This window comes from Motacilla alba, chromosome 15, assembly GCF_015832195.1.
Source record: "Motacilla alba alba isolate MOTALB_02 chromosome 15, Motacilla_alba_V1.0_pri, whole genome shotgun sequence".
In the NCBI taxonomy this organism is placed as follows: domain Eukaryota; kingdom Metazoa; phylum Chordata; class Aves; order Passeriformes; family Motacillidae; genus Motacilla; species Motacilla alba.
The window spans coordinates 11,925,501-11,945,395 of NC_052030.1; the positions used below are offsets into that span (position 1 = coordinate 11,925,501).

The 19,895-nt window shown below is 54.9% G+C and overlaps 1 protein-coding gene across 17 annotated transcripts in view; it reads right to left on the reverse strand.

Moving 5' to 3' along the window:
- Positions 1–19,895, reverse strand: part of NCOR2 (nuclear receptor corepressor 2) — a 229,912-nt gene that overhangs the window by 11,317 nt on the left and 198,700 nt on the right. For 12 of the 17 annotated variants that reach the window (XM_038152377.1, XM_038152376.1, XM_038152368.1 and 9 more), the window contains 16 exons: positions 16,128–16,283; positions 15,534–15,673; positions 15,347–15,452; positions 14,571–14,675; positions 13,604–13,707; positions 11,054–11,204; positions 7,458–7,610; positions 7,005–7,091; positions 6,271–6,545; positions 5,123–5,486; positions 4,162–4,392; positions 3,818–4,063; positions 3,525–3,674; positions 2,969–3,109; positions 2,700–2,862; positions 1,737–2,170 (listed from right to left, as the gene is read on the reverse strand). In XM_038152377.1, coding sequence (XP_038008305.1) covers positions 1,737–2,170; positions 2,700–2,862; positions 2,969–3,109; positions 3,525–3,674; positions 3,818–4,063; positions 4,162–4,392; positions 5,123–5,486; positions 6,271–6,545; positions 7,005–7,091; positions 7,458–7,610; positions 11,054–11,204; positions 13,604–13,707; positions 14,571–14,675; positions 15,347–15,452; positions 15,534–15,673; positions 16,128–16,283 — 3,006 coding nt within the window. The remainder of the gene's footprint in view (positions 1–1,736; positions 2,171–2,699; positions 2,863–2,968; positions 3,110–3,524; positions 3,675–3,817; positions 4,064–4,161; positions 4,393–5,122; positions 5,487–6,270; positions 6,546–7,004; positions 7,092–7,457; positions 7,611–11,053; positions 11,205–13,603; positions 13,708–14,570; positions 14,676–15,346; positions 15,453–15,533; positions 15,674–16,127; positions 16,284–19,895) is intronic. The other 5 variants (XM_038152375.1, XM_038152386.1, XM_038152383.1 and 2 more) reach the window with 1 other exon arrangement.

The window sequence follows — 19,895 nt, forward strand, 5'->3', positions numbered from 1 at the left end:
CCATTAAGGCTGGAAAGACCTGAAAGCCCATTGAAAGTCCACCAAATCCACACAAGCCTCTGCCCAGACTGAAAGTGCATCAAAGCAGGCAGAGCTGCAATGAGGGACAACCATCACCTTTCAGCAGAGAGGGGAAACTGAGGCATGGATGGGTTATGCTTCTGCAGAGGAGAGGCGGAGGATGGAGGGGCCCTGGAGGAGGCAAACGGTGCCTCTCTCCAGCCAAGCACATTTGGCAACACAACTTTTGCCTCCCCAGACCTTTATCCTCCTAACGCTCCATTCCTAGAGACTGCCCTCAGCAGGCAAACATGGCAGGGCACCCACAGCACAGCTGGAGGGTTCCTCCCTGTACCTGAGGCACGGGGAGGGCAGGGCTCCATGGAGAACCTCCCTGCAGCAGGGATGGGGATGCAGCATGCCCCATTACCCCATGCACACCAGCACTTTAGATTCACCCAGGATGAAGTGTCCTGCTGAGCAGCCTAACCAACAGTTAGGTCCTGAGGACAAGCACCTTCTTTCTGTAAGCTCTGCGGCCACAGCAGAGCTGCCCCTCTCCAGAGCACAACACTCAGCTGGATGAAGTACAGGGGGCAGGGAAAAAGGTGGGGAAAGCTCAGCCAGGGAGTGCACCACAGCCAGAGGCACATCCACAGTCCTGGAACGCGCTGCTAGAAGGTGCCAGGACCAGACATCACTGAGGGGTGGGATGGGATGCAGCTCTTCTCCCAGCCATGCTGCTGTATCCTCTCCATCCTTGGGATATGGGGAGTGGGACAGGAACTCCCAGTACTGATGGCCAAAGGCAGCTGCTACAACTTGAAGATGGGGTCCTACCAAACCCCCATGGGCTGCTTGTTGCTTCTGCATGCTAGTGGGAGCCTGGATGAATGCTCTGGTTGAAGGTTGGTCCCATCAAGGATGATCCAGACCTTGAAATCCATCTCCCCCCCCTGCACTTTCTACTGGAATAACTAATCCTGGTGCTTTTCTCTCTTACACAAGATTGTTCTTAGGTGGTTCTTGTGGTCTGCTGTGAAAATGGCTGCTGAGCATGGCTGGGCTGAGTGATCCCAGGACAGCCACAGTGCCCATCTTGGGCAGCACCCAGCACCCTGAGTGAGGTCACCCTGAGCACAGGGACCCCATCCAAGCTGAGACCCACAAAGCCCACAGAGACCCTGCAGCTCATGAGCAGGGAGGTGCTTGTCTGATGGCCAGCAGCCTTGTCATGCTCACAATCCCAGTTCTCCGCTTTGCTCGTTTGATTTATTACCCACAACTGTTCTTTACAGACTGCCTGGGAATTTCTAAGGATGGGGAAATCAAAATTAGCAAATGGCTATTGTCTGTAAAGAGCAATACCAGGAACTGGACAACATTTGCAAAACAGGACTTGGCAACTGGAAAAACTAAAAGAGGGTGGAAGAAGGGAAGATCCTTAAAACACGCAAAAATGAAGAAGTCTGGAATAACACAACAGCCAGGAAGCAGAGGGACAAGCACACCTGAGGAGCTGATGGAGCCAATATCCAAAATGTGCAACCGAAAATAAGAAGTAATGAAATAAAATGGGTGTCAGGCTACAGGTCTCTCACCTCTGCCCTCCAATTTCTGACCATCTCTAGTGGAGTGGCTACTCAGTGAGCCTCTTTCTTGCTGGCCCTTATCACAAGATATTTGGTGCATGACAATCACATCTATGAAGTTGGCTGCTGTCATGGTGCTCTTACCGAGTCCTCGGAGCTCCTGCTCCTGCATGGAGAAGCGTTTACTCTGACTCTTTTCTCTACTGTGCTGCTCGGAGCCTGAGGCTGCGTGCTGCTGGTCCAGAGGGTGGTGGTGCTGCTGGCTTTTCCCCTGTCCTCTGCCATAGTGATGAGAGGAGCCAGGTCCGGAGGCGGGCAAAGGTCTCGACTCCATGGCTTTAATGGGCGAAGGCGACTGCTCGAGGTTGGCCCCGCTGGGCAGCTTTGAGGTGTAGACGTTGTTGTCAGTCTGGGCTCGTTCTGTCTTGGCTTCCCGCACCCTCGAGGCCTCTTTCTGCAGGATGGCCGGGTCCAGCGGGGCCGTGTAGCCGTCGGCCGCGCTGAGGGACGAGCGCAGGGAGGAGGCCGAGGGGAAGGCGGCAGAGCGGATTGGCGACGTGGTGGTGGTGGAGGAGGACCTGGAAGGAAAATGAAGGCAAGGCCAAGATGAGAGAAGCACGTGGAAAAAGGAAATGCTGTTTCCAGAGCCTCGGTGTTCAGCTTTGCCCGGTCGAGCTCCTTCCAGGCCTCCTGAGCATATGGCTGGGCCATGCAGGGCCAGTGAGGAGGGCTTGGATGGAGCCTCCACCACAGTACCTGCCCACAGGGTATTGGGCCTAAATGCATGGACTGGAGAACCCAAAACCCATGGACAGGTCCCAGAGACCTTGATAACTCCACCACCAGGCAATCTTCATCAAGAGGAGCAATACCTGTATTTGGGCACAGGCACACTCCTACTTTTTGTCCTGGAAGCAGGAAAAGCAAAAAAATTGGGGAACCAAAATGTGCCTCTCCCCACCACAACTTCCCTGAAAGCTCCAGTCCTGCTCCCACTGAGACTGAAGGGAAAACAACTCCCAGTCCTTCCTCTCAGAGGTGCTCATTAATTAAGGGCTGGTGTAGGCATCCAGGCAAACACTGGAAACCACAGTGGGAGGCACGTACCGTAGGACGGAAGGGGTGGGGGTCTCCGAGGAGATGATCTTCATGCCGGTGTTGTGGAGCACGCTGGGGCGCTGCTGGATGGTCTCGTGGGTGCGGGGGGACACGGGAGAGTGCTGGTGGCTGTGGGAGTGGGAGGACGAACGGCTGCTGGACTGCTCTGTACCTGCAGAGACCACAAGAAGGGCTTTAGCGCTCTGTCCAACAGCCCTAACCCTACCTTCCAGCCAGCACAGGTCCCAGCGTGGAGGATGGACTCCTCCCCAGCCTACCTGGTCTCCAGATGGGCGCATGCTCCACTGTGGTGGAGGCTAGGATGGATTTTTCACGCTCCCTCTCTCGTTCCCGCTCCCGTTCCCGTTCCCGTTCGGACACCGACGATCCTGACTGTTTGGTCATGTGTGTGGGCCCTCCTGAAACCCAACCAAAAGGCAGTGAGAGGGCTGCAGACACAGCAATTCCCCCTGGGAATGCTGCCTGCTCTTCACATCGCTGTGTACGCAGAGCAGATAAGGAATGGCTTCATCCAAGGTCACCTGGAGCAGGACAGACGAGGGCAACCAGCACGACAAAACCCAGACCAATCATGGAATAGCTGTCCTGGTGCCGTCTCCAGGATATGACCTTCCACAGAGCTATTTGCTTTGGGGAAGAAGGAGGAAAAGCAAGGAAGCCCTCAACAAGCAGGAAGAGAGGGAACCAGTCCCTGAGTAAGAATTAATTTGGGGTCTCCCAACCTGTCCTGTCATGCGGAGCCCATGGCCTTGGATTGGTTACGAGCGTCCTCCTCAATCATTTTCCCACTGGAAAAGCAACATCCAGCATTACCTGGGGAGAGCGGGGAGCTGCTGTGCCGGCTGCCGAAGGTCTGGGGGGGTCCAGGGATGTAGGTGATGCGGTCCATGGTGGTGGCAGAGGTGCCAGGGGTAGGGGGCACGAGGACGGGCAGGTGTGGCACTTGGGACAGGTCGATGATGCCTGGAGAGAGAAGCGAGAGGACTGTCAGGACAACGCTGAGCTGCTGCAAGCTTGGCCGTGCCGGAGCTGGCGGCGCCAGCCTGACCCAGCCTCCTTCTCCCACGCTGCTCCCAAACCCCTGGACAGCGCCGTGCTGGGAGGACCTGCTGCATAGTTGAGGGCGAGGGAGGGCTCCCGGGGCGACAGCCCGCGCAGCATGTCCGCCCGCTGCGCCATGGCCGTGGCTGCGGCGTTGTGGTGCATCTGCTGCGACGTGATGTAGTCGTTGATGATGGTCTGGCGGTTCTCCATGGCGGCCGTGTCCGGGTAGCCCCGGATGAGGTACGGGGGGTACAGGTGTGGGTACGTGGGGCTCGGAGCCAGATGCCTTGGCAGGTAGTAAGCAGCAGCTGGGAGAGAAAAGGATGCAGATGTGAAGCCCCAGAGATCTCTCAGGCTTTTGGAGCGTAAGAAGGAAAATAACAAAGCGTGCCCCCAGCCGAGGTACCTGCTTCCAGCTGGATTCCCCTCGGGATGGCGGCGGGGTCGAAAGGCAGCGGGATGTGGCCTCGGTACAGATCGACGCCGCTGACGCCGCGGAGCAGGTGCTCGTACGGGGAGATGGGGTGATGGTGGTCGGGCACGGGGGCGTGCGGGGACTTGGAGTTGGTGAGCTCTCTCGACGTGGGGGTGATCTTTCTGTCCTGGGACACCGGCTTCCCAGCAGTGATGCTCCCTGCTGAGAGCAGAAGGAAATGAGTCAGAGACTGAGCACTGCAGCCAAGCCATGTCCCTGAGGGATGCCTCTGGCCAAGCGTGTCCCACAGGGACAATCGTAGCTACCCTGAACTCGAGGGACCTTTCCCTCCTCCCTGCACTGCCATGCCCTGTTACACCACCAAGGTCAGGGTGGGCCAAGTCCCAGCTGCCCCTTGGGAGAGAGGCCTTTCCCAAATCATCCCTTCACCCCAGCAATCTGTGCATTCACCCTGGCCTGCACAAACTGATGATGGTGCAGCCTTGCTGCCACGCTCTTCAGCACAAGGAGGTCACTGCTGCTGTTAGTGAGAAGTGTGAACATCTCCCACCCAGTGTCCCAAGCACTGCTATCCCGCCCACCTAGGGAAAAAAGAGTGCTGTGGCCCAGTGCTGGGACAGGGAGGGCACTTTTGAAACACCAATGGCTTTACCAGCCTTGGCCCAAGTCTCTCTTTGGCTACCCTGGTGCAGGTGAGGTGTCCTCACTTCAACAGTGTGAGCACCCCCGGGAAGGGCACTGAGCCCCAGCTGTCCCTGGCAGCCACCCCAGTGCCATGAGTCAGCCGTGGGCGTGGGGTGCTGGGAAGAACAGGCTCAACAGGCACCTGCTGGGAATCGCTCGGGCAGGTGGGGTCAGCAGCCACCTCCCGTGCACCTCACCTGCTCGGCTGTTAGAAATTTAACCATCAAATAAAAGGTTTGCCAAGTACCTTCGTGCTGCCGTGGGGTGGACTCCCGCGTGGAGACTGGAGACCCTCTGTGCAAGTGGCTGCTGAAGGCCGTGCTGTGCCCTGCCTGGTGGTCCTCATAGCCGAGGGCACTTTGGTGGGGTTTGCCCGGCTCGGGTACAATCACAGGAGCCCCTCTGGCGATGGAGCCACCCGAGTTTGTCACAGGGCTTGGCCTGTTTTTCAGGCTCTCTTCGTAAGCTCTTTCCAGATTCCTCGGGTCTTGGATGACATCCAGAGAATGCACAGAGTGAAAAGTCCTGCCGGGACTGCCGATGATGGACCGCACATCATGCTTTTTGGTACTCGAGGAGGAAGAGCCGCTGTCATACTTCAGCGGGGTACCCTGGGGACAGGAGGCAGAGGGGACATCAAAGGGGCCTACAACAGAAGGAGCCCAGTGACTGCATCCCACTGAGTTTCAACGGGACTGAGGATGCCTCATTCAGCGGGTCAATACACGAGGTTTTCTTGGTCAAACAACCAACAGCCATCGGCAGAGCAGAGACAACCACTCGGCACAGGGCAGGGTGGAGGGCCCATCTTGCACGTCTTGTTGTGCTCCAACAAGATGATGATGAGTCACTGCCGAAGGCTGGCTGTGCCCATCACGCCTCTCTCCTACACACACTGTGAAATGGGACAGGACTGCAAGGTGCCATGGGAACCCTGCAAATATTTGGAGACCAACAGGAGATATCATGCCATGTTTCATCCTAACTACTGGCCTTGCTGGGTTGCCACTTGCCCATGAAGGGAGGAGACCAAGTTTATGTGCACCCAGAGTCACAAATGCTGAGGGCACCGAGTTGACTGTCCTTGGAAAAGAGGCAAGTGTGTCCCCTTTTCTTTACACATCTAGATGGATCATTGCTTTCTTAACATGCCAGGGGTTCTCTGGGCTTTATGTTTATCTGCAGGGAAGGATTATAGGATGGTTTGGATCGGAAGGGATCCCTTCAAAGGATGGGGCAGGACAACCTCTACCCTAGCAGAGCGTCAGTTCTTACCAGTGATGCAACACAAAGCTGTCTCTGCTCTCCTTTTACCTTGGGAATGGCTCCCAGGATCTGTGCAAGGGCAGCAGTCTGAGCAGGACTGATCTCACCCAGTGTTCACTCCATACTCACCTGCGTGATGGAACCTTCCTTCAGAGGTCTGGTCAGAGAGATGTCTGGTGTCCGCCTCAGCTCCTCCCGGGGGATCTCATGGATTGATCTTCCTGCTTCTTTCACCGTGGCTACCAGGTCTTCATGGGCTGATTTCATTTTCAGAGGAGTCAGATCATGAGATCTGACCTTGTAGGCATCAGATAAGTCCCTTGGTGGAGTGTTTTCCCTCTTGAGCTGTTTGGCTTCTCTTCTGAGGTAGTCCTCATGGGCCTCCACATAGGACCGAGGTATTCCTGCAACCCCCAAGCAGATGATGGATGCAGAGGGTGACTCCCCAGGCAGACCCTGGACTCCCAGTCCCCATGCAGATACTCACTTCTAGGGGGTCTCTAGTTAACACATGTAACTCAGGGACTGGTACACAACTGAGCCCAGAGAGCAGCTCTAATGCTAATGCAGCTAGTCCACCTCACATTGACCACCACCTTCTGCACCCATTTCACACTTATTTCAACCTGCTTCATGCAAATCACTGACAATTTTGTCCCTGACTTGGGCAGAATTTAGGTTGGCAGAAGCTGAGCAAGACTGAAAATCTCTCTGAGCACAAAGCAGGGGCTGCAAAGATCTGCAGCTGGACCTTGATGTGCCCATCCTTGCTTCCTCCTGTCCCATCCTGATGATGAGAACGAAGGGCCATGCAAGTGAGATGCTTCCCCTGTCCGTGCCCATCTTGTGCCCCCAGGTTTTACCTTGTGTAATCGAGCCTCGCATGTGATGCTGCTCCTTTAGGTTATGGGGACTGTGTCGGTCTGGAGGGATCGCTCGACCCATGAGACCTAGAAGAGATCCAAGAGGGAAAGTCAGGCTGTGACACAGCAATTAATTTATGACGAATACGTGACAGTGTTACCAGGGATGCCAGAACAAGGATAAATACCAACAACTTCTAAATTATTTATTTTTTCCTTTTTTAAAATGTGGTTTTTGTTTGTTTTTTTTTCTTGTCTTCCTGGAGCTGGTCTGTCAGGACAGGCAAGGCAAACAGGCCACTCTACATTCTGTTTTTTTCCCATGCTGTCCTGTTGGGATACCAGCTAACCACTGCCAGAACACTGGCACAGGAAGATGCACCATGCAGACAGGAGATGAGATCTCCACAGGTCACTAAGATAACCCAGGTGGAAGGGTTCATGCAGACCCACCTTCAATGCTGGTGGATAAGGTATCACGGGTTGGTAAGCCCCGGCTGATCCTCCCCTCCATCATATCATAGGTCCGCTTAGTTCCTGTGGTCTCATGGGAAGCTCCCGAGCTCCTGCTGTCTTCTTTGGGACACTGAGAAGCAGCAACTCCACCTGCAGGGGGGAACACCAAGAGGCATGGAAAGTCAGCCTGGGCCAAGAGAGGGTTGGTAAAAAACAGTTTACTGCTGTTTGTGTGCGTTGCTGAGGGGTCAGATCTCATCCCAGCATCAGCCGTCGCTATGCGGTGCCAGAAACATCGCACGGGATTGGCTTCCAGGAAATTCAGCTGGTGTTCTCTCCCCTCCCTGCCTGCCTCAGACTCCAGATCTGTGCCTCCCTCTTGGGTAGGAGCATCCACCCAGTCATGTCCCATTCCCTCCCTCCCTGGTGGGGCCATCCCGTAGGCAGCAGGACAGCCCTGAGCCAGTGGGAGCAGCTGCAGTTCCACTCAACTTCACTCTTTGGGTCTGGGGAGTTTTTTTTTTTTTTTCCTTGTTTGTTTTGATTTTTGCTAGACACCTACTGTTTGGGATCTTGGCCAGCCTCAACATCTGCCGAGACACTCCCTGGGTGAGAAAACCAGGGAAAACGGAGGAGAAGTGAAGCTGAGAATGATTCCTTTGAAACAGCACTGAGCACACATAGGAACTGGGAGAGATGGTGCAAAGCAGGACTGATGGAGTGAGCACTAGGGTGAGGAGAGACCACTGACTGCCCCCTGATCCAAACCTGGAGCAGGCTCCCTGTGAACAGGCAGTGGACACCTATCCTGAGCTACAGCCCCACCACCAGCTCAGCCCTGCCCGTGCCAGGCAGCATCACGCCCACCCCGGGCAATGGGCACCCATCATGTGCAGCGAGCTGTGAATTCAGCAGCTTCTGATGCAGCTGAATGCTTTGGGTTTATGCCATGAGCTCCAAACAGGATGGCAGCTAGGAGAGACAAACGCCTCTGCCCATCATCGCTGGCCAGGCTGCCCTTGCCAAGGATTGCCAGCGCACTAACCCTCCTCTTGGTGGGTAGAGAAGGTGGTCGTACAATTAGAGGAAGCAGGGAAGTTAAAAACATTCATTCTGCTGTGGACAATCAGGAACAAAACTCCTCCTTAGCAAAACCAGTAATTAATAAAATGGGATTATTACAACTTCACACCCACTGCTGGTTTCCGCAATCAGCGCCCACTCAATCCACAAAGTGTTTGGGGCTGTGTGTGGGGAAACAAGAGGGGGTCCGTGCCTGAGCCTTTGCTTCGGCTCCATTTGACAGCAGAAATCCGGGGGTGACATTGAGAACCAGCCAAGCACCGTGCGGGTGATGTGCCTGCACCCTGTCATCAAGGCACATCTGTTGCCACCAGCCCTTGTGCAGGAGGGGACGTGCTCCAGGCACCCTTTGTACCACCGGGAAGCAGGGGGAGGGCGCGAGCGAGAAGAGAGACTAAACAGAAAGAAAACCATTCCAAACCCACGTTCCTCGCCTCGCAGAAGCCATCAGCAATCATATGCAGGATGAGAATAACCAATCTAGCACAATTCAGCTCACACATGCTACAGGATCTCGTCTCATTACAGCTCTTTTATTTTAAGCACCCTCATGACACTAAAGAATTTGCAATTTTTTTTCTGCTTGCCAAAATTCATAATCACCAACGGTTTCAGTTTTCTTATTTAATTTTTTTTTAACTCTTCTGTTCCTGGGCTGCTCAGCCTCGCTGGGCTCTACAGGGGGAAGGAGAGAGGCAGGGCTGGCAAAGCTGCAGCAGCTCGCGGGATCACTTAGGATGTGATAAATGCTACCAAGCATGTAAAAGGCTGCTGGGGAGAGGAAGGAATTAATTCCTCATCTGTGTCCACAGGGGGTAGTGTGAGAGGTGACACAGGCTGCAGTCGGGGAGACTTGGGCTGACACAAACAACAGGGGAGAGTTTGGTCTGCAGCTCTTCCTCATTGCCTGAGTGGGATCCCAGCTCTGGGCACGGGCAGCCCTCACTGCCAGGAGCACTCCCCATCCCTCCCGGATGGTGCTATTTCTGAGATCAGCCTTGTTCGACCCCCAGCCTGGGCAGAGGTGATTAAAATAGCTTCTTGCACAAACAAGTCCTGAAACACTTCCTGGTCCAAGCCTTGCCAACTGTCCCAAAGGGCATCCAGTCAAGTCCTCCTCGGTGACATTTCTTATCTGGGCTAGAGTTGACAGTGGACCCCGGGGGACATGCTGTGAGCCAGTTTCCATGTGGCAGGCGGGAGGCACAGCACAGAGCCCTGTCCTGAAAGGTCCCTGCGGTCCCAGGACACACACAAAGGTGACAACAGCTGGAGCTTGTCCCCATGGCCTGACCTGAACCCTCTGCCTCCAGCCTTGGATAAGACAACCCAGCCTGTGATGACAGGAGCTGCCTGCACTTGTGGCCATGAGGAAAGGGACTTCTGTGGGACACACTGCCTGCAGCACTGCCACAGGGCCCAGGCTGCCAGGCAGGTTGGAATGGACACTGAGCCCCAGGGAGGAAGGCAGAGGGCTCAGGCACCACAGCAGCTTTCCAGAGACACCGACTGAGGCAGCTGAGGTTGGGATCAGCTCCTTGGTAATCTCCAAACTCAAGTGAGAAGCGAGGTGACACATGAGGATGGCCATCTCTGAGCACACCAAAGCACATGCCAGTGCTTCACCCCAAGAGGATTCAGGGCTGCAGCATCTCTGAGTTGGCTCTTCCTGACTACAAGTGCAAGCCAGCAGGAGTCCAGCTCCACAAGAGATGCCTGACCCAGCACACAGTGAAAGGCAACAATGGGGTTTCCAGCCTCACTGGAGAGCAACATCTGCTATCTCCAACAGGAGGCACAGGGACATGCAGAGCAGCTTTGGTGGGCAGTGCTGTGATGGGCTGAGCAGGCACAGAGCAGGCAGGAGCAGCTGGTGACCACCTGAGGCACTGCTGGCAGTTACCAAGGAAAAGCCTTCCCGTGCTGCAGGGGTGCAGCCAACACATCCCCAGACAGGCTCCTTGTGGGATGCAGGAATGGCTTTACCACCTCCAACAGCTCTAGCAGAACCCACCAGACACTGAAGCTGGGTCCAGGAGGATTCCTGCAGGGCAGCCCCACGCTGGAAAAGCCTCAGGGTGCCCAAGTCAATGCAGGTGAGAACCTGACATGCAAATAAACCTTCATGCTGAACTACCTGACTTGCCTCCATCTTGCAGGTTTGAGTCCACCTTGGCCCAAGAGTTTGGGAGTGCTCTTGTAATGTTTTCCATCAGTCCCTCTCCACTACAGGGTGCTAGGGATGAAGGTAACACATTCCTATCTGGTACCTTCATCCCTGTTTCCCAAAATCACCGCAACTCTGCCTGCCATCTCTAAGACAAGATAACCACACGGGACAGATGGAGACAGGGCACCAGGGTGGGAAGGGAGAGAAACGCTGGAAGCAGAGACATGAGGCTGGCCCGTTGTACTTCATCAGCCTTTCCCCAAATAGCTCCCAAGTCCCAGGCACAGTGGCACGAACCCCTGGCACCTGCCCTAAAAAGGCAGAGAAGATCAGCACTTACCCTCATAGGACAGCACGTGGCCCTTCTTCCCTTCGTAGATGACATGTCCTTTGGGCACGGCATCCTCCCTCGCCTTCTCCGCTCTGCTGGGGCTGTCTTCTCCGATTATCCTGGTAATGGTTCCTTTGTACAGCACTTCTGCCGGGGTGCCCTTGGAAAGCCACCAAGATCCATATTTAACAGTGTCACAACCAATTAAGCAAACGCCGTGCGGGGACAGGCTGTTCCTCGCGGGAAGCCGAGCGCAGGGAGCACACCCGGCCTCCGCTTCCTGGCGCAGCCAACAGCGAGGGACTTGCAGCTTAATTATTGATGAGAATGATAACGAGGAGCAGTAAAAAGGTACGTGATCTGTGTGAGGCTGCTGGGAAGAGGCAGGGGATGAGGAGAGCACGGATCTCCAAAGCAGCAACTCTCACCCTGTGCGTTTTGGAGTAAGCTACCTGGCCTGCTCCCTCTCCCCAGGTTTGGGGGACAGGGCTGGTGCTCCCCTGAGGACACCTTGGTGACAGCAGGCACTGCTCCAGCATTAGCTTTTTCCCTGCAGCCTATTTCCCCAGCTTGGCACAGGAGCCACAGAGATGTCCTGCCCACCCAGGCACATCTGCTGGCAGCAGTGTGACCTTCAGTGAGCTGCCTGCGTGCGGGAGCTGGCGGCTGGCAGCGCGCCCGGGCGAGACGGCAGGCGACAACGAAACCGGTCCTGCAGCAGGTCGGGGAGCAGAGCCTGCCTCAGCTCTCCAACAGGAACAGCAGCAGGCTCCCCAAACACACCAGTGTGAACTGAAACCTCTCCTTCACCACAAGCAGACACAGCTCACAGCACCTGCCCCCTGAATCCCCTTCAAAACACACGGAGCTGGATGTCCCTGAGGAGTCGCTGGTGATTAACAACCTTCTGCCACTGTAACCCGCTGGTGCCAACTGGGAACAGCCACCATGGGGTGACAGCCCCCTCCCCATCTCTGGGAAGGCACAGTGATGCTGTCAGAGTGACACTCCTGACTGACACCTGCCTACTCAGCTCATTTAACCCCAGCAAGCCCTGGCACTCGTGCCTGGGGGAAGCCTCGGGACGCGATGCCTGTGCCAGCTTTGCTGCTGCTTCCAGGTTGTGCCACTCAGGCTCTTTCCCCACCCCTGCCCGGGGGTGCCCCTGCTCTCTACCAAGCCCTCAGAGCAGCAGCAGTCCCCAAAAGCCAGGGCATACCAGCATGTGGGTTCAGTGCTCTGGTCACCCACCCTTGCAGCAGATCTGGGCACCTGGTAATGGCTCTCCCAGCCCCAGGTAAGGCACCTCCCTTCCACAGATGTGCTCCGAGGGGATGTGAAAGCAAGTGATGACAGATGGCTTCAGAGCAGAGAGCATATATTCAAGATCTGCTTCCTGTGAACTGGATGACTCATCTGAGATCAAGTATCAGCTCTGGTACCAGGAGCTGCTGCCAGAACAGAGGGCTCATTCTCCCCAGCAGGAGCACAGGGATGCAGGCTGCTGGGCCAGCAGGAGAGCCAGGCAATGCCCTGGGTCTGGCCCTGGTACCTTAATCCCCAGCCAAACAAAGGAATCTGGATGGAATCATTAGCTGGCTGGATTCATTAACTGGATGCAAAACAAGTGTCTCAACAAACTCTGCTGCTCTCCTCAACTGGCACGTGGTACTCAAGGTCCTTCATGCCCACCCACTGCTGCCCACAGCTGCTGCAGGAGCATCTGAGAGGATGGAGCAAGTGTTTGCTCAGATGGGTTATTTACAGCCCCTGAGCACCCACTCCTGGCAGCTGCTGGACACAGGGCACCAGGCAAGCTAAGCCTTTGCTCTAGGCCAGGATTCAGGATCAGGTCCACAGGGCCAAAGCGAACATGGTTATCCTCCTTGAAGAAGGCAGGCAAAAATTGGAGCCTGAATGTCTTTAAATATCTGAATGATGGCCAGATAAAATCCTCATGGGAAACAGATTTTTTTTTTTTTTAATGCTCTGTGCTCTGTTACCAGATGAGCTATAACTCACACTGCAAGAAACTACTGCCCGCTTGCCAGCTGCTCTTCTGAAGATGGATGGTGGACATTAAGGCCAAAGTATCTTCCTGCTGAAGAGCCTTTGGGCAGGACCCCCAGCACAGCATGCTCAGCCCTGGCAGGAGCTCTTGCTACCTCACCTGCCCCTCACAGCCTCCTCCCTCCTCCACCCACCTCCTTTGCTCCACTCCACTTTCATGCCCTGGCAAGATGATTTTGCCAGAGCCATTTACAGCTGCTTTTGCCTCTGTTCTTTACAGCTACAAGAGGCAAGGCTGGGTTTAAAGGTGTTGTAAGGCTGCACTGCTGTTTGTTGGGCTCTGCTCTTCTGCAGTCCTCACTCATGGGACACCCCTCGTGCCATCCCAAGTGGGGGCTCTTTGCAGACCTCTCTGAGGGGCTCCACAGGGTGGGAGCAGCACAGAGCTGTGCACAGCCCTGTCCTGCACACCCAGTGTGCCCCTCAAACCCCCAGTGCCTCTGTCCAGCACCACACGCTGCCAGCACCCAGGGGTGACAAGGGACTTACGTGTGTGATGGACCCTCGGTAGGTGATGGGTGACTCTGGAGGGGGTCTGGATGTGGGTGTTCCTTTGGTGATGCTTCCTCCCGAGGCAGAGCTGAGGGAAGTACCTGCAGGACACAAAACCTGTGAGCTGGGGGTTGGATTTGCTGTTCAGCTGTTCAACAAAACCCGTGGGGCTGAGACTAAGTGCAGGATTTGACCCGGTCTCTGTGGTACTGGAGGGGACACCCTCCAAGAGCTGTCAGTGTTCAATCCCAAGCCTTGCAGAACCCTTTGTACTTTCTCAAGTGTCTTGAGAAACCCATCCTTGAGAGTGTAGGGTGGAGAGGAGGTAAAATATAGGTCTTTTGAGGCTATCAGCTCCCTGCTGTCTTTGTGGAGGTGCCGGGCAGATTGATGAGCCTGAGAGAAAGCACAGCCTGGCTCAGCCTCTCCTGATGTGATCAGAGCAGATCTGTGGTGAGATGCAGCTCAGGGTGGCTTGAGTTCATTCACACAGATCTGTCCTGGTTTGGAGCCAGCCCACAGCACTCAGGCTCCTGACTTGTCTTACTGGGAGGTTCACAAACCAGAAACCTCTGCATTTATTTTCTTCTGCCTGGTTAATGGAGAAAGAAACCCATCAGGGCTGTATTTAACCAAAATGGGGTCCCTGACCATCTGCAGCAGCAACAATGAAGAGCATGAAAATACCAATTAATGTAATTTAAACAGGTCTTGCTTTGTCTTAAGCCACAGATTTTCAGGTGCCCCTTGAACACAAAACCTCCGTCAGAATCAACACCTGAGGCCCCGATTTGGAGAGGTAGAGAAAAGGGGCAAAGAGACCCCTTCGTCTGGGCACAATTCCAGAAGTCAAACCTGAGATCACTGGGCAGCTGCAGCCAGTGTGGCATCCACCAGGCTTGGCAGTGCCAGCATCCCTCCCTCCCCACAGCTGGGGCACGTGCCCCCCACTCCGTGTTCTCACCCCGCAGGATGGAGCCCTCCTGGGACGGCTGCAGAACCAGACTTTCTGGCTGGCTGGCCTGGCTTCTAGGAGAAAGTTGTTCCTGCTTTACTCCAGGAAAAGGCACTGGAAAACATTAACCAGGTATCAGCATAGGTGCAGGACATGGAGCCACAGCCCTTGGCTGTGCCAGCCCGGAGGCAGCGCTTTCTTGGCACCTTTGCCATTCCCAGCTCCTTGGGATGGGCTTCCCCAGGGTGGTGAATGCACAAATGCCACTGAGCAAAGCCAGATCCTTCACCCTGGCACTGCCCAAGCAGGACCAGAGCTGACACTGAAAACCCTGTGCTGGTTTATAACAGGACCCACATACAGTGGGAAACAGAGCTCATATCCCTCCTCCCAAGCCTTGATCCCTCACCCATTCCCTCCTGCTGTTAAGAAAAGCTTCCAAATCTGCAGACTAAACACTTTCTTTGTTCACTTCAGGCCATTTACTCTTTATCCTACCAGTCTGGGGAACAACAATATATTTCCTTCCTTCGATCACAGTATTACCTGAAGGGTATTTATAGGCTGGGAAGTGTCCCTGACCGAGTTGTTGCTTTCCTATACTGCACAAATTTAGCTCCCTGTGTCTCTGCTCCCCTGATGGACTAAGCCTTTCATCCTCTTAGCAGTTCTCTCTGTGCTCCCTTGCTGTGCCCTGTGCTCCTCCTTTCCCCTACGCTTCTGGCAAGCTCGCTCCCTCCTGCTCTCAGAACACGTGAAAAACAACTCATCTCCCAATTCCTTACCCAGTTTCTTGGGATCCATGGTCAGTGGCAGGCCCATGGTGATGGAACCGACGGGGACCTTGGCGTGCTCGGGGCTGTAGGGTGTGTGGAGCTGGATGGGCATTCCCTGTGGGGCAAGAGGAGAGGTCAGGAGCAACTGATGGTCCCTGAGAGGCATCTCCACCACTCATAGCTTTCAATGCCCTACCTGGGAAATGGATCCGACGGATCTCTCCAGCACGGAGGGGTGCTTGGTGGAGGAGATGAGGGGAGGAGGGTTGGAGATGCTGGCTAGTCTCTGCAGCCCTGAGCGAGAGCTCTCATGCAGGTTGAGTGGGATGGGGTGTCCTGTGAGGAGAACACAAACATCAGCCAGACCAAGGGCAGGCAGAGCGGCTGCAGCCATCAGGGAATGAAGGGGCACGGGGGGGAGCAGGGGCTGGCTGCAGTGACCTGGCTGGCTGTGAGCCTGCACGAGCTCCAAGTCACACAGTCATTCTGGAAAGGACTGGAATAGTTTAAATTACTGCCTTGTCCCCTCTGCAGCCAGAGAATGAGCTGTGCCCGACCTGTCTGCCCTCCAGCCAGAGAGGGATAAAACCTGTCTGACTTTGCACCCACACTGCTCTGTGACAAACCACATCCCTACACCTGCCCCAGCCAGAGCTGGGAGACACACCTGACCACCCTGGGACCTTTAAAGAGCCCAACCTGTGATACTGGCTGTAAGCACAGCCTCTGGGCTCAGTCCCAGCTCAGGCAGGGGAGGGCACATGCCACACAGCCAGGGGGTTTTACTTGCCTGGTGGGTTATACTGGAACAAGTGGGGCTCCGTCTGGGGAGAAGTTTTGATCACATCCCGGGGGTAGGACAGAACAGGGGGCCAGCACGAGGCAGCCACTGACTCAGCACTCAGCTTCTGAACCTCTGCAATGGCCGAGAAATGCACGGACTTCTCTGCAAAGGACACAGAAAGAAACTGCATGGTCAGTGCCAACGTGAGTGAGGGGTCCCTGTGAGCAGGGCAGGGAAGCAAGAGCCAGCTCCAAGCACAGGAGATGGCTTCAATTCAGTCCAACTTGGCCATGAGGTGAGGCTGAACTCTCCAGCCAAGCTAAAAGGAAAAAGCTCAGTGTCACTGCCTGCATTTGACAGCATTTCCTTTACTCAGATTTAAGTGCAGTGGGATGTCTGTGTGGGTGACTCTGCTGGTGCTCACTGCCCGCAGGAAGCTCCATGGACCTGGTGCCATTCCACCTCATCCAGGAGAGATGGCACTTGGACGCAGAGCCCAGCTCCTCGCCAGGACTTGGCCATTAGTGAATTGCTCCTGGGCAGCTCCTGCCTGTGCCCACAGCTCCACATCGTCCCAGCATGGCAGGGCTGGAGGATTGATGATGATGCTGCCAAATCCTTCCCTGAGGCTAAAGCCAAGAAGCAGCAATGTTGGCATCCCTCTGGTGCATGGGGGACATCCAGAGGGTACCAGCTTGCTGGTGACTACACTGTGGTGTGCAGCTTCCTGAAATTACCTGGTTCAGGGCATCCTGGATACCAGGCTGGGTTCATCCTGGCTATAAAAAGGCTGAAAGGAGGCCAAGAAGAGTTTAATGATGGAGGAGCTGTGCTGGGGACCTGAACCCTGCCATGTGCTGAAAGATACTGAGAAAAAGAGAGGCTTTATCTGCACCAGCTCTATGCCAAGTGCATCCTCACGCTTGGCTAAGCACACGGATGAGACAGCCTTTTCTGGATGGATTAGAGGCAGGTTTGGTAGGATTTGCTTGTAATCAATAAACACTTCATTCTGCACTGCCCTTCCTCCCCAGATCCACCTGTGTAACATTTGCATTGACCAGAAATTAGAAACTGGGCAGTAAACAATAGCAACCACAAATGAACCCAGCCTTTAACCATCACTTTTTTATAAAAATAGAAGCTGAATCCTGCTAAGCCTAATAATAGGGCGAGTAGATTATCAGAGGCCCAATTTAATGAAGCTTTACTACATTATCGTTATTAATGCTCAGTGTACTCAGAAGCTGGGAGATTACTCTTGTCTGCTTCAGTGAGAGAAGAAATCCATTCTGGGCACAGAGAGGTGTGCAGACACTCACACCTCTGCAGCCTGCTGGGACCACACCTTGGCTGTGGCCTCTTCTGTCCCCATGCAGGATCCCAGAGAGGATCCCTTCATCCTGCCAACAGAGGGGAATCCAGGCACATCCTCCTCACTGATGGACAGTCTCTGGCACACCCACACTCCCCGATCTTCTCCCCTTCAGCTCGGCCCCATTCAGCTCTGCTCGTGTGGGGGCAAACAGCACTGGGATCTCCCAGCTGAAGATGCTCCCTGAAGCCAAGGCACTGTCAGCCAAGGCTGTGTGCACCCTGGATGGCTCTCGGAGAGCCTCGTCCTCCTCCCCTCCCCGTGGGAGCCGTCCCCTCCCCTGCGAGCCTCTCCAGCCTGTGAAATGTGGCCAGTTCCTAATTGCCCCCGCATTAGAGGGTGGCTATAACTCAGCCAGCTTTTGATAAAATAGCACTTACACGGGGAAGAGAGAGTTCCTATTACCGTTTATCAAGTCCCTGGAATGGGAGCGAAGGAGTCAGAGTTTATATGATCCGTCATCCAAATTAATGCTCTTGGCTCCCCATCTCCTACAGAGGCCAAATGAAACACAACTAAATCAACACAAAACACACTGCTGGCGCTCCAGCCGCCCATGATAACCAAAGATATGCCCGACAGCAACTCGGCACTGGGGAAAGGGATCTGTCTGCCTGTCGGTGAGATCCAGGCAGGGCTGCCTGCCTCTGCCCAGCCCCGTGATTAGCAGCTCCTCTTGGAAGGCCAAGCAGGGCTCAGGAAGGTATGGCTGGCTGGCCACCCTCCAAGCTGATAGAGCCCCAGCCAGCGGCGGCGAGGCAGCCAACGCCTCGGCCAGGATGTGTGCAAGACTTGGCTTTGAAGCGGATCCAGAGCGCGGTGAAGGATGTTGATCTCCACAGCGGCTGCAGGAGTTTCAGCTCTCTTATCAGGGCAGGGAGGAACAGGAGTACCTGCTCTGGTGGAGTCAGCCCCTTGCTGAGAGGTGGCACAGGGCTGCTTTCCAGAGGGCTCTGCAGGCTGTGCTGGAGTCTCCCTTTTAACTCCAAGCCATGTGGCAGCACGATGTCTGCAGTCTGGATGCTTGCCACTTCACTGGGATGGCTCGGAGAGCAGGGGAGGGAAGGGATGCACACAGATTTGCCAGGAATATCTGGCTATCTCCCTTCTAACCCCTGACCCACAGCCAGGACATGTTCCAAGAGGCAGAGACAGAGCTGAGACAGCGCCTGAGTCCATACTTGTAATGAAACCAGGGCTTTGGGGGAGTTGATTTCTCCCCTTGAGGTGACTCATCACAAACTCGCTGCTTTTCAAAAGGGACGTGCATTCCCATCATGAACAGGGGACACCAGCCTATGTTTCCCTGGGGTCCACATGCCTTCCAGACCCACTGTGGCACCCAGCACAGATGCACAGCCACACGGGGCTTGGAGAGCACACAGCTGGAGCCCAAGACCTACTGAGATGTTTGCAGGGATATAGGGAGGCATAATTACTTTCATTAACATGAAATATTCAGAGCTGTACAGAGGAGAGAATAAAGTGCTTCAATATCATTAGTGCTTCACAGAGAACAAAGCAACAAAAGATCCACCTGGATAACAGATCCTTGTATTTGATAATGTTGCCAGCAGGCCACAGAGCGGAGTGGGTGACTTCAACACCTACAGCCTGCTTTGTACCTCATACCCACTCATCTGCCTCACCTCCTCATCCTCCTGTGGCCAGGAGGAAGCTGGAGCTGCAGCGCTGGGACACGGGCGATGCAGAGCTCCGGGTTGGAGAGCTGGCAGTGGCACCCAGCTCACAAGGAAGCTGAGCAGTGCAGCATCAGATCTGCACAGCAGATCAAAGCTGATTACCTGCCACTGGGGAGGAAGAGCTGGAGGGGAACTGTTCCACCTGGGCAGCAAACAGGAGCACAGCAGGATAAGATCTACTGGAAATGGGACTGCACGGGTGGCAACACCACGACTTAGGGGAAACTCCCTTTCTTGCAAGGTGAGCAGTCACCTTCCTTGCTTATATGCAAAACATTCTGAAGGTGTGATGCACACATGGTGCTATTTATTGTTTGAAAAAATTGTGGCCAAGTGCCAGCAATGCAAGCAAATCCTTCTGTCCAGAGGAACATGACAGCTTGAGGAATAACTACCTGGCCTGGACACTGCAGAACAGGCTGCTACAATCCTGGCTGCCCCAGGGTGAACTAGTGCAGTGATTTTCCAGCAAACATCACAGCCAAGTCCAGTGCCTCCTCAGTGCAGTCTTATCCACTCTTCTCTTTCCTGCACAAGCAGGTGATTTTTGCAGCTGCACCCATTCCTGGACACTGTACCCAGGCAAGCCCAACTTCCCTGACTGTGCCATTGGGGTCAGCCTCTCATCTTCCTTAACAACTGAGCCACAGGCTACCTACAAGGGGCAGGGACACAGACTCTGAACTGGAACAGACT